Genomic DNA, 14,208 nt, shown 5'->3' with positions numbered 1-14,208 from the left:
CACTGTGATGTTTGATGACGTGCTGTTACATCAGAGATTCATTAGGAAAAAAATGACATTTAATGTTTAATGTTTAACTGTAGGTGGTACACACATATTTAACAGTACATATATTTAAATAGTTAAATACAGTTAGTATGTTTCAGTCATGAACTTTATATATACAGTACATATGTATGATGGTGGTTGTCATGCTAACATTTGCTAAACAGCTGAAGCAATGTTATAAGTTTATCAATTGTTATTTATCTTTACCTGTAGAGCAGAGCATCATTCATATGCACAGGACCAGAGTTACATGAATAACCAGCAGCCTCAGTGTCAGGCAGGAAACTAATTTACCACTAATATGTACTAATACTACGGCCAGTTATAGTAGTAGTAGTTCTACTGAGAATACTCACATGTGATGTTCTATCACAGATTTTTACCAGATTTGTTTTCGTGCCGAGCATTCAGAGCCAAAGAGACATCACAGAGAAACACAGACCAATTCAAGCCCTGGATTCAGTATTAAATACTTATTTAATGTTCATCGTCTGTCCTGTAGAGGGCAGCCTTCAGCCCTCAGTCAGCTGAAGTTTGCAGAATACAAGTTTTTATCAACTCGATGACTGTGTGTGCGATTCTTTAGTAAATATGGCTGTCAGACTGTCAGGCATCACCAGCAGAGGGCATCATTAACCAACAGATCCCTCCTGCACCCTTTACAGGTGAACAGGTAAACAGGTAGAGTTTAACCTGTAAATTATTTCACCTCAGTTTAACATCAAAATAAAACTGATCACAGACTGATGAAGAGAGAAGTTCTGAGGAATCCAGAGCTTGGATTATTATCTGTAAACAGGAAGTACATTTTGACAGGTGTAGCAACGGTAACTTAGGTGGGCGGGGCTTCATTCTACTTCTTGGTAGGGTCGATGACACGGCCCATGAACAGCACGCTGCCAGTCGCCTGCTGGTAGATGATGAAGATGAAGGGTCTGTTGATGGTCAGTCGAGGAGGAAGAGTGGAGAAGATGTTCGCTCCGCCTCCCGCGGTGATGTCATCGCTGCTCTCATCAACGGACACGACGGATTTTTGATAGACCTGTGGATGAAAAACAAACAGGTCAGACGTAAACAGGAAGACTTTCACAATAAAAGACACAAGATATGAAATACAGCAATAAGTAATAATAAGAGTTACAAATGAAACCGGTGGATCAGAGACCTGCTGCCCCGTCAGACGTCTTCATCAATAAGTCTTCATCGACACATCATCAACTCAAGGCTAATAATGTTAGCCTCCAGGCTATGGTTAGCCTCTTTAGCTCGGCTGTAAGCAGTGTTCTGACCTGACTGTAAAACAAAACTGACCTGTGTGAGTTTGGGTCCTTTAGCTCCACCCATGTTGATGATATCAGCGTCATCCTGAAACACCTGAGTGATGTTAAGAGTCTGCAGGATGTCGCGCAGCGAGTAGGAACGCTCCAACAGGAAGCGAGGCAGCTGCACCTCCAACTTCCTGTTTACAAAATAAAACAGCAACAGGCAGACCGCTTAAATTTGCAATGGTAAACAAATCAAAAACATTTTTATAGGAAAACCAGAGTCTGAGGAAGAAGGAGGGAAGGAATTAAGGAAGGACAGAAGGGAGGAAGGAAGGATGGAGTAAGGGAGAGAACAAAGATGGAGATAAGGAAGGATGGAAGGCAGAACGATGAAAAAAAAGGGAAAAAGAAAGATGAAGGAAAGGAGTAAAGGAAGGAGAGAGGGGAGGGAAGTAAGGTAGGAGATAAGGAGGAAGAAAGAAAAGAGGGAGAAGGTGTCTCACGTCTTCTTCAGCTGTCTGATCCAGGCCCGGATCTTCTCTCCAGTCACTTCCTCTTCAACGGTGCTGATATCCACGTCTTCATCGGGCAGCAAAACCAACATGGCTGTCCCGTCCGCCATCGGCAGCTTCAACACGCCGACTTTCAACGAGCGGTCGTATGCCAGGAAGAACTTATCAGCCCGGAACATCATGGGAACCATGACGATGTGATACCTGTCCACGTAGAACCGCTCGTCCTGAGTGAACGACGAGTTAAAGGACGGACTGAAGCGGGCTGGAACACAGACAAAACATTATTTAATTGATTATTTTCATTATTTCAACGGACAGGTGACCTCGCCATCCAACAGATGACAGGTTCCTGATAAATGATCCTGTGTTCAGGTAGGTAACCCTGCATTCTGACTGATGACCCCACACTCTGACAGGTGATACGTACTCTGGTAGAAAGCAGTGGTGGCGAGCAGCAGCTGGGTCTGGTGGTCTAGGTTGGTAACCAGCTCCTGGACTCGGTCTCCAGTCTGGTCCTGGGCCCAGCGGTTGATGGTGTCAGTGGCTTCCTGCGGCGACGTGTAGGCCAGACTCTGAACATTCCCCCCAAACTTGGTTTGAACCAGGTCCAGGTAGGTCGATGACACAGAGAAGCTGCTGGAGGGGAGGATGGCCACGCCCTGCCGCAGGTTCATGACTACGCTGCCCTGCAGGACAGCGGACCTCAGAGCCTGAAACAAATCTGAGACCAGCAGAGACCAAATGAGACGTCGCAGTTAAAAACCAGAATAGACACAGTCTGAAGTCCTCCTCTGACCCTAACAGGTGACCTCTGACCCCTAAAGAGGGCCCCTGAAACCTCTGGCATACCTGGGAGGGTCTGTGGGTCCAGTCCAGTCAGGCTGAGTCCCTGCAGCAGCTGTTCCTGCGTCGGCCCATTGGCGGTGCTGAGCAGCGCCGACAACGCTGTGGACAGTGTGAAAGGAGACAGGAAGACGTTGTCGTCGGTACGACTGGAGGCGAGTCGGTACAGCTGAGCAGCGAAGTCTGCATTCCTATTGGTCAGGTCCTCCAAGGGGTAGTTGATGGTCTGAGAGGAGACCAGACTCAGGAGGAGGAGGCCGACCAATGAGAGAGGAACGGAGGGTGTCATGGTCACAGCGCCCTCTGCTGGAGGAGACAGGACAATTATTGATGGGTGCGTCAGGAAAGGTGAGTCGGGACAGGTGAGTCAGGACAGGTGAGTCTGGACAGATTGATAGTACCAGTCAAAGGTTTGGACACACCTTCTTATTCAATGGTTTTTCTTTATTTTTATTATTTTCTACATTGTAAATTAGTACGGAAAACATCCAAACTATGAAGGAACACATATGGAATTATTTTAGTAAACAAAAAAGTGTTAAACAAACCAGAATATGTTTAACTTTTTTATATTCTTCAAAGTAGCCACCTTTTGCTTTGATGACAGCTTTGCACACTGACATTCTCTCAGTCAGCTTCATGAGGTCGTCACCTGGAATGGTTTTTCAGTAACAGGTGTGCCTTGTCAAGATTCATTTCACAGTTCAGTCCGTGAGGTAGCAACGCTCAATTTATAACCAAGTAACAAAAACAAACTCTCAAAAAAAGAAAAGAAATAGTCGCTTTTGACTTACAGCGTCAGTCAGTCATGGAGTCCAGTCTAGTCAGTTTAAGAATCCAGTCCAGATGTTGCTGCTGGTTTGTGGGTGAATGACCGGCTTCCGTAAACAGCTGATCAGAGGGAATGGAGCAGTCCGGGAGAATAAAGAGGATTTATTGATCAGAGACGGCTGTGGGTGGAGGATGACAAACTGTTTTTAAGGGTTTGAACCACCTTACTATGAGTTTTACCGCAAAAATGAGCGTGTAGCTCCGTTGGCATTTCTTCATACTCCTCCGACTGGCTGTTCTTCTCCTCCTAAAAAACACTGAATCATTATAACGGAAGAGGAGTTAAATTGTGGTGTGAACCGGGAACGAATCGGTGAGTAGGCTGTGAAAAATGGGTGTTTCCAGGGTGTGTAGGTGGTGCAATCTAGTGTGGAAATCCTGGTTGTCACAAAGTACCTGGGAGTTCACCTGAACAATAAACTGGACTGGACTGATCACACTGCAGCAACCTATAAGAGAGGTCAGAGCAGACTCCATCTGCTGAGAAGCTCAGGTCCTTTGGAGTGCAGAGGACACTCCTGAGGACTGTCTATGTCTCTGTGGTGGCATCAGCCATTTTCTATGGAGTAGTCTGCTGGAGCAGCAGCATCTCGGCAGCAGGCAGGAAGAGACTTGATAAACTTATGAAGAAGGCCAGCTCCATCCTGGGGTTCTTGACCCAGTGCAGGTGGTGGGAGAGAGCAGGATGATGGACAAGCTGTCATCGCTGCTGGTGAAGGAGTCCCACCCCCTGCAGGACCATATCACAGCCATGGGCAGCAGGTCCAAGTGTGTGAAGGAGAGGTATCACAGAACCAAGTGTGTGAAGGAGAGGTATCACAGAACCAAGTGTGTGAAGGAGAGGTATCGCAGGTCCAGGAACCACTCAGCTAAGTAAAGAGAAACGACAGTCCATCATTACTTTAAGACATGAAGGTCAGTCAATCTGGAAAATATCAAGAACTTTGAATATATCCTCAAGTGCAGTCGCGAAAACCATCAAACACATGATGAAACTGGCTCTCATGAGGACCGCCCCAGGAAAGGAAGATAGGGAAGTAAGAAGTTACCTCTGCTGCAGAGGATAAGTTCATTAGAGTTACCAGACTCAGATTAGTGCCCACATAAATGATCACAGAGTTCAAGTAGCAGACACATCTCAACATCAACTGTTCAAAGGAGACTGTGAATCAGGCCTTCATGGTCGAATTGCTGCAAAGAAGCCACTACTGAGGAAGAACAAGAAGAAGAAGAGAAGTGTTTGGGCCAAGAAACACAAGGAATGGACATCAGAACAGTGGAAATCTGTACTTTATTCTGATGTGTCCAAATTGTAGATTTTTGGTTCCACCCGTTGTGTCTTTGTGGGACGCAGAAAAGGTGAGCGGATGGTTTCCAGTTACTTTAAGTCCCTTGAAATGAGGCACTTTGTATGAACATTTTGCAATTCCTAAACCCTTACTCCAATACATTGTAAGGACACTCCCACACTATGTAAGGACACTCCCACTCTCTGTAAGGACACTCCCATACTCTGCAAGGACACTCCCACACTATGTAAGGACACTCCCACACTATGTAAGGACACTCCCACACTCTGTAAGGACATTCCCACTCTCTGTAAGGACACTCCCACACTCTGTAAGGACACTCCCCCACTATGTAAGGACACTCCCACTCTCTGTAAGGACACTCCCATACTCTGTAAGGACACTCCCACTCTCTGTAAGGACACTCCCACACTCTGTAAGGACACTCACACTCTCTGTAAGGACACTCCCACACTCTGTAAGGACACTCACACACATAGTTTAAAGCCTGCAGCTCCTCCAGCTAGTTAGAAGTGGAGAAGCCTCTTGGATGAGGGGTGACACGTCTTCAACCAGCTGAAACAAGTCCACTTGACTTCGATACAGAACTTAGAGGTACCATGACCCAGATGACTGAGAACCTTCATCAACATACTGTTTACTGTGTCTTTACACTGTGCTGTGATGTTGTGATGTATCAGATCAGTCTACTCTGTGAAATACTTCTGTGAAGGCCGCTCTTGTGTGTCCTCGCTCCTCGTTCCTCTGAGAATAAGAGATGAGGGACAGTCTGAAAGATGACGGACAGCAACGACTTCCGGTTCAAGCGAGGAGCAAGAAAACGACAAGAAGAGAACTGAAACGTACCTGAGGAGAGAGGAGACGAGGAGAGAGGAGACGAGGAGACGAGGAGAGAGGAGACGAGGAGAGAGGAGACGAGGAGACGAGGAGAGAGGAGACGAGGAGAGAGGAGAGAGAAGATGAGGAGACGAGGAGAGAGGAGGTGAGGAGAAGACGAGTTGATGAGAAGACCAGGAGAGAGGAGAAGATGAAGAGGCAAGGTGATGAGAAGGTGAGGAGAGAGGAGACATGGAGAAGATGAGGAGGTGAGGAGAGAGGAGAGGAGGAGGGAGAAGACGAGGAGAGAGGAGAGGAGGATGCAAAGAGAGGAAGAGGAGATGAGAAGACCAGGAGAGAGGAGAGAGAAGATGAGGAGACGAGGAGAGAGAAGAGAGGAGGTGAGGAGAAGACGAGGTGATGAGAAGGTGAGGAGAGAGGAGACATGGAGAAGATGAGGAGGTGAGGAGAGAGGAGACATGGAGAAGATGAGAAGGTGAGGAGAGAGGAGAGGAGGAGGGAGAAGACGAGGAGAGAGGAGAGGAGGATGCAAAGAGAGGAAGAGGAGATGAGAAGACCAGGAGAGAGGAGACAAGGAGACGAGGAGGTGAGCAGTCAACATGGGCGTGGTCCTGGTCTGACAATTCTGGCCTCTGATTGGCTGTCAGATGTTTTCTTTTCTTTCTGATGATGTCATCATTAATTAATTACATCATCACTACAGCCACCTGTCATAAAACTGATCACTGCAGGTGAAAACATGTTCATGACAAACTGATCTCTAACACGATCGATCGGACTTCCGGGCCACACCCTGACGTCACCCGCGTCAGCTCCTGTTTTTGTTTTTGTTTATTAAACGAGGCTTTTAATTTGAAATGATCAGTTGTCCTGATCCGTTCAGTCCGGATCAATAAGAGACATTACTAACTGATCAGCTCTTTGCCGTCTGTACACTCATTGATCTGATCGCTCTGTATCGATGATGTAACCTCTTTATGACGTATTGATCGTAAACAAATGATGTCAGTCTGCCGCTGTCAACAAACAAACAAACAAGCAAACAAACAGACTCTACCTTCTGTTGATCTTCGATCTTTCTGCTCTGAAGCTTCACGAGCTGCGCATCACCAACGATCTCGCGCCCTGATCACCACCGGAAACAACAAGGCGACTTCCGGTCATTCGTTTCATAATAAGAGTCCACACAGCAGCAAGGTTCAGACCTAACAGACACAACAGAAACGACAGAGTCCAAGAAATTCTGACAGGATTATTGATGAAATAATGTTTCAGGAAGAAACGAGTCAAATTAAGCCTGAAAATAAAAATACAATCATTCAACATCAATAATTCAGTTGAACTACTTTAGTACTTTATTAATCAGTTCGTTTATTGACAGGAAATGAACTACAATGTTTTAATAATTAATTTCTCATCAAGAGTAAAACTGTGATTTCAGCTCCTCACATGTTCATATTCTGTGCCATTAAACTGGATCTACACTTACCTCTGTTGTAATGAAGCTTTCATCCACGTCATGGTCATCATCACTTTATTTTAGAGTTCAGGTCATCGAACAGCTTAAACATTCAGCTTTTACTTTCACTTTTATTTTGAAAGCCGCTTCTCTAGATCTGTGGGACTACCGGGGTTAAACCGCGCAGGCGCACTGCCAGCAGTCTGACGTCATAGTGTTATTATGCGGTCAGCAGGAGGAACTGCTGCAGGAGACAACAGTCAAACACACAGATACAGGTTGTGTTTTAAATGAGAAAAATGATTAAAATAATTAAATTCTAATCACAATAAGTCAAAATAAACAGATAATCAAAGATGTGCTGCTGCTGTCTGATACTCTGATACTGTCTGTAATAATACTGCTGCAGTCAGAATATAATACATGGCTAAATATACATTATGTATATACATATACACACACATATACATATATACACACACATATATATATGTGTGTATATATACATATTCAATTCAATTAAATTCAAAGGGGCTTTATTGGCATGAAAGTTTTACAACAATGTTGCCAAAGCATCTACATCTAGCATCATATATATAAATAACATACAGACCCTTTCCAAAAAATTTGAATATCAGAGAAAAGTTTATTTTTTTCCATAATTCCATTCAAAAAGTTAAACTTTCATAGATTATAGATTATAATTTGGGTTTCCAGCTCATAAAACCCACGAAAACAGGAATTCAAAAAATTTGAATACTGTGAAGAAATCAGCCCAAATTTTGCAGGGCATGAATGTACACACGTAGCCGGGTATTTTTAAAACCGAATATTTCCCCCCCTCTGTTTATAAAATAAATTTTATCCACACTACCTCGTTTTCGAAAAAAAACCCTTCCACACATAACCGAACATCTGCGTTTTCAATCACATTCATAAGCCTTCCAAACCTCGATTCCTCGCATTCGGCGAGGAACATGCCTACGTGGAGTGGTTATGAGGGGGTAAATCACCGACCGCAATGTTATCCGTCGCCTGTGCTCTTGGAGCAGTAGTTGGGCTTGTAAAATCAAAGAGGTAAACAGCGCCTGCACAATAATTAACACCACCACAGTTTTCAAGGCACTCGGAGCCATGCTTCTGCAGTAAACAAAGGTCGCACGTTCGATGTCAGAGCAGATTTGTTGTTGTTTTGGCGCATATTGTGACGTTTGAAAACGCAAAACTCTGGTTATCTCTGTCTACACGCAAATGCATAAACGGAGTATTCGCAAATCTTCACTTTGCCCGGAGTTCTTTTAAATATTCGTTTATGATGCGTTTTCATGTGGATGACAGGTCCAAACGTAGAAAAATATATTCGTTTTAGCAGATACCCGGCTACGTGTGTACGGGGTCTCAGTGTCACACACTAATCATCTACTAAACTCAAAGCTCCTGCACATGTTTCCCCAGGTGTCATTAAATTGCTTCACTTTGGTTCAATTGTCTCAGTTCGGTTCAATATGGGGAAGACTGCAGACTTGACAACTGGCCAGAAGACCATCATTGATACCCTCCATAGGATGGGTAAGCCACAAAAGTTCATAGCTAAGGAGGCTGGCTGTTCACAGAGTGCTGTGTCCAAGCATATCAATGGAAAGTCTAGTGGAAGGGCAAAATGTGGCAGGAGAAGATGCACCAGCAGAAGAGATGACCGTGGGCTTCAGCCGATTATCAAACAGAGAAGATTCAAGAATCTGGCAGAGATCCAGAAAGAGTGGAATGAGGCGAGTCACAGCTTCAAAAACCACCACATTCAGACGCATCAGGGAGATGGGCTACAACTGTCGGGTTCCTCGGGTCAAGCCACTTCTGAGCCTGAGCCAACGTAGGAGGCGTCTCAACTGGGCCAAGGAGAAGAAGGACTGGACTGTTGGCCAGTGGTCCAAGGTCCTCTTTTCCGATGAAAGTAAAGTGTGCCTTTCATTCGGGAATCAAGGTCCAAGGGTTTGGAGGAAGACGGGTGAGGAACAGAACCCAAGCTGCTTGAGGTCCAGTGTGAAATATCCACAGTCAGTCATGATTTGGGGTGCAATGTCCGGTGCAGGTGTTGGTAAACTCCTTCTTAAATCCAAGGTCACCGCAACAGTCTACCAGAATGTTTTAGAGGACTTCATGATTCCTTCTGCTGAGGATCTGTATGGAGATGCAGATTTCATCTTCCAGCAGGACCTGGCCCCTGCCCATACCGCCAGAAGCACCAGAACCTGGTTTGATGCCCATGCCATCACAGTGCTTGACTGGCCAGCCAACTCGCCGGACCTAAACCCCATTGAGAATCTATGGGGTATTATCAAGAGGAGAATGAGGGGCACCAGACCCAAAAACAAAGAAGAGCTGACAGCAAGCATCAAGGAAATCTGGGCTTCCATAACTCCCAGGCAACGCCACAGATGTGAAACTGAGAAGTAATCGGTGATTTCTTCACAGTATTCTAATTTTTTGAATTCCTGTTTTCGTGGGTTTTATGAGCTGGAAGCCCAAATTATGTACAAATAAACAAATAAATACTTGAAATCGTTTAAATTGTGGGCCCTGAATCTATAATCTATGAAAGTTTAACTGTTTGAATGGAATTATGGAAATAAATAACTTTTCCATGATATTCTAATTTATTGGAAAGGGTCTGTATGTACACATACACATCATATATATGCATTGACACACATATATACACACACATATACATACAGACGTATATGTATATATATATATATGTACGTATATGTGTGTGTGTGTCTGTGTGTATATATATATATATATACATACACACAGACACACACACATACACATATGTACATATACATGTGTGTAGAAAACATCAACAGGAATACTGCAGTTTTAATCTCAGCACACATTCACCTGTCCATTGACTTTTGTCCATGAATAGTTAAAAATTCAAACGATGACATCATCTGATTTAATTATAAACTTTAATATATTTCTGTCAGTTTGTATACATTCATTAGTGTTGTACGTCTGTGCAGTCTGAGCCCGTCACTCCTCGGACTCCCTCCCTCCACACGGCGGCGTTTCGTCCGTCTCGGGCCAGATGAGGCGCGAACACCACCTCCAGCCTGCGGAGGGCGCTGCGCTGGTTGCCACGGGTAACCGTCTCCTGAAGGCGCCGCATCATCAGCCGAACCATCACCTGATTGGCCCAGGCCAACCCCAGAGCTGGTGACACTTTGGAGGACAGAGGACTGAGAGAAATAAAACAAGACGTTTTAGTATCTGTTCATTAATAATTCAGTCGGTTTCTCTTTAAAAATGAAATCAACACAAAATATCAAACAGTCAGATGTTTACAGACTTTGCTTAACGAGCTGAATGACTTCATTTGATTCAAATCTGAGCTGCTGTTCTTCTGCTGTTTGATCAAACTTTGTCTTTCAATCATTCTTCAGATCTTAACACTGAACACAGTTCAATCGTTCTTACCCCAAAGTGTCGTCTGAGCTGTTGAACACGTCAGTGACCTGAAACACAAACACCAAACATTTAATAAACATGTTGTTGATCAGCAACACTGTAAGTCATCTACTGCAATAAATATACTTCACAAAAATCTGGGTGCTGTATCGTAGGCAACTGGAACTTCAGTTTCTTGAGGACGTCTCACCTCTCATCCAAGAGGTCCAGTTGCCTACGATACAGCACCTAGATTTACCAAGACCTGGATGACCGAGAACCTTCATCAACATCTACTGTAATAAATATTATACTTATACTGAGGAAGAGGAGCTAATGTTTAAACAGTGCTGTTCTTAAAAATTGAGGTTTTCTCGACGATATGTGCTCATGTTTATCTCGTTTTTACGTGGTGTCTTTTCAGGAGCTGTTGTTTGAGATGATGATAAAAGTCGTTTTTGTGGAGCTTCTGCTTCTTAGTGCTAACCGAGGCTGTTAACTTCTCTACGTAGTTCCTCTGGCCGGCTCGACTTCATCATCTGCTGCAGCACACTAGAGGCTACAGCGACTCATTATCGTCCCCTGGCCAGGAGGACTCATTACAGTACGTATTACAGAGGAGACGGCCCGTCCCTGGCTGCTCAGCAGTGGATCTCTCTGTAATACAGTACAAAGACATCTGGGACATAATGCCAGGACTGTTACTTCTTCACACCTCTTTTAATGGAGTCAGTTCATCTTTTAAATGTTTTAAACTAAAATTATGACCAGATCTTACAAAATGCTCCTTTAAATCAAGTGTAGGTCTAAACTATATTCACTGTAACTTTAACCAGTAAATGTCTGAATGTCTGAGCAGACACGTTTGATTTGATCACAGGTCATAAAACTAAACACTGATTAATATCAGAGGAGATAAAACGCCTCATTAATGAGGAAAACATCACCGGCAAAATAAGAAATGATGTCAGTGCGTCTCTCAGTTGACAGTTAACACTTCACTTTAAATCTCTTGATTATTATTAGTTCTGTTTTAATCGTTAAAAATGATAAATAATGTCATTTGTGTGTGTGTGTGTGTGTGTGTGTTACCTGGTTGATACAGAGGACAGGTGTGTTGAACTCCTGGCTCAGGTGATGCAGTGTCGAGGAGAAGCTGAGCAGCTGTTTGGTCCTCTCCAGCCATTCAGAAGCCTGGAACTCACACCTGAACAGAGCCGCCACAGAGTCAACGACCAGGAGGCGGACCGCACCACGGGCCAACAGGAGGGGGACACGGCGAGACAGACACACCTGGAGGGACTCCTTCAGGTAAACAAACACCTGTCAGCGTGTCAACAGTCGCACTGATATGAGGTCGCACGCACACGCACACTCACCAGGTCAGCGGTGTGTTCAATGTAAACATGATCACTGAACTGGAGTCTGCTGATCAGAGTCGGAGGGACGTCTGAGCGAAGACACGACTGATCTGAGATCAGCTGCTGCAGACGACTGCTTGGAAAGACGTCCTCAGTGCAGATATACACAGCTCCTACAGAGAGACAGGTCAGTGAACGTATCATGCAGATACACAGGATGTTTGGTGGGTCAGGACCTCCGTCACAACACATTGTAACAGCATCATATGATTATAAAGAGTCAGCTGGTACATGTTTAGATTAACAGGAAGACACCGGGGGAAACATGGCGCACGTCATCTTCATGACGTGTACCGTCACGCCTCTTTTGGACCCACAGCGCCGGCTTTCTGTGTGAATTACACACTGGTGCGTCTTTACGCCAGAACTGCTTGGTTCTGTGTGAACAAACCGCGGCAGAGAATTGGCAAACCGGCGCTGTGGCGATAATGCGGTGTCTCTGTGTGAAAAGGGCTACTGTTGCAGGCTGGTCAGTGAACGCATCATGCAGAGACACTGTTGCAGGCTGGTCAGTGAACGCATCATGCAGAGACACTGTTGCAGGCTGGTCAGTGAACGCAACATCCAAATACTGCTTCAACACCTGATTACACCTAATTACTGCAGTTACTCAGGCTGAAGAGTGAGTGAGGTGTGAAATCAGTCCATTGTCATGACGGTGTGTTCACTGACCTGAGTTCAGTCCTCCATGCTGTGTTGGGTACTGTACAGACAGACAGAGCTGCAGAGCCAGCTGCGTCTTCCCTGCTCCACTCTCTCCTGACAGCTCAGTGACGCCCACAGGAAGACCCCCCCTCAGCAGCTCATCCAGCACCGGACACCCGACACTGAGTCTGAGACCGGACTCCAACCTGCGACACTCTCCACGATGAAGCAGAAGGGCTACACACACACACACACACACACACACACACACACACACACACACACACACACACACACACACACACACACACACACACACACACACACACACACACACAGTGACATGACTTTGTGACATCCAATCAGGCTGCATCAGTCCTGGTCTTACCTGGGACTGGAGGGTGGGGTCTGCAGGCGGTGGCTGCGGCACTGATCAGCTGCTGGACGTCTGAGCTGGACAGACCGGTGAGTCTCTGCAGGTCCAGACCAGAAACACACAACACGTCCCGGACTGACTTTAGTTTAGCTGGAGGTAAAAAACACAACATGGTGACGATGATCATAGTAACAACAAGCTTCAGTGAACATTATCTTACGAGTCTACCGAGGGTCACTACACACCGGTCACTACACACCGGTCACTACACACCTGTCACTACACACCGGTCACTACACACCGGTCACTACACACCGGTCACTACACACCTGTACTACACACCGGTCACTACACACCTGTACTACACACCTGTCACTACACACCGGTCACTACACACCGGTCACTACACACCTGTACTACACACCGGTCACTACACACCTGTACTACACACCTGTCACTACACACCGGTCACTACACACCGGTCACTACACACCTGTACTACACACCTGTCACTACACACCTGTACTACACACCTGTCACTACACACCGGTCACTACACACCTGTACTACACACCGGTCACTACACACCTGTACTACACACCTGTCACTACACACCGGTCACTACACACCTGTACTACACACCGGTCACTACACACCTGTCACTACACACCGGTCACTACACACCGGTCACTACACACCTGTACTACACACCTGTCACTACACACCTGTCACTACACATAAAGTATACGACCAAGTGTGAAGTCATGCTGTGTACTGTCAGTACATGAAGCAGTTAGGGATGAGATACGTGTCCAGTTTCTGGACGGAGTCCGGAGACGCGGCCCACCTCTCCTCGCGGCTGCGGTGATCCTCGGGTTGAGCTCCAGCTGATGCAGGTCCATGTCCCCGCAGAGGACATACTGTCCCCGCCGCGGCTTCAGCCACAAACTCGGTAAAAACGACTTTATTCAGAATTGATTAATTTGCTCGTCTCTTTCTGTCCGAACAGCTCCACACCGGAAAATACCCGCCCGAAGGAGAAACGTCATCACGTGTCGTCGGTCGGAACCATTTATGCAGATGTGTAGGGGGGCGAGCGGACCCGGTTTAAATATATAAATCATGTCAGCTTTATAATGATGCACATGAACTGTACCGTTTGATTTACAGCAAAAACCTGAAACCAAATATTTCATTTTCAACGC

General features: G+C 45.6%; 2 protein-coding genes across 5 annotated transcripts; both read right to left on the bottom strand.

Moving 5' to 3' along the window:
* Positions 1-53: 53 nt before the first annotated feature.
* Positions 54-6,815, bottom strand: LOC311271223 (protein Z-dependent protease inhibitor-like). Of its 2 annotated transcripts, none has more exons than XM_084376815.1 (6): positions 6,707-6,815; positions 2,678-2,974; positions 2,256-2,549; positions 1,817-2,090; positions 1,360-1,507; positions 54-1,090 (listed from the first exon to the last, which is right to left on the bottom strand). In XM_084376815.1, the coding sequence occupies exons 2-6, from the start codon at positions 2,958-2,960 to the stop codon at positions 902-904; spliced, it is 1,188 nt and encodes a 395-aa protein (XP_084232941.1). In that variant the 5' UTR covers positions 2,961-2,974; positions 6,707-6,815; the 3' UTR covers positions 54-901. The 2 variants fall into 2 exon arrangements, with proteins under 2 accessions (XP_084232941.1, XP_084232940.1); XM_084376814.1 differs by having other exon boundaries at positions 2,678-2,977; positions 6,707-6,813.
* Positions 6,816-10,066: 3,251 nt separating this feature from the next.
* Positions 10,067-14,078, bottom strand: xrcc3 (X-ray repair complementing defective repair in Chinese hamster cells 3). 3 transcript variants are annotated; one of them, XM_084376828.1, is made up of 7 exons: positions 13,851-14,078; positions 13,016-13,153; positions 12,655-12,864; positions 11,941-12,095; positions 11,654-11,884; positions 10,592-10,629; positions 10,067-10,353 (listed from the first exon to the last, which is right to left on the bottom strand). In XM_084376828.1, the coding sequence occupies exons 1-7, from the start codon at positions 13,903-13,905 to the stop codon at positions 10,116-10,118; spliced, it is 1,065 nt and encodes a 354-aa protein (XP_084232954.1). In that variant the 5' UTR covers positions 13,906-14,078; the 3' UTR covers positions 10,067-10,115. The 3 variants fall into 3 exon arrangements, with proteins under 3 accessions (XP_084232954.1, XP_084232956.1, XP_084232955.1); XM_084376830.1 differs by having other exon boundaries at positions 11,654-11,866; positions 13,851-14,070; XM_084376829.1 differs by lacking the exon at positions 13,851-14,078 and adding an exon at positions 13,715-13,828.
* Positions 14,079-14,208: the final 130 nt, after the last annotated feature.

The sequence above is a fragment of the Pagrus pagrus genome (genome assembly GCF_965226575.1).
Source record: "Pagrus pagrus genome assembly, chromosome: 16".
In the NCBI taxonomy this organism is placed as follows: domain Eukaryota; kingdom Metazoa; phylum Chordata; class Actinopteri; order Spariformes; family Sparidae; genus Pagrus; species Pagrus pagrus.
This window is presented reverse-complemented; position numbering and strand designations above follow the sequence as displayed.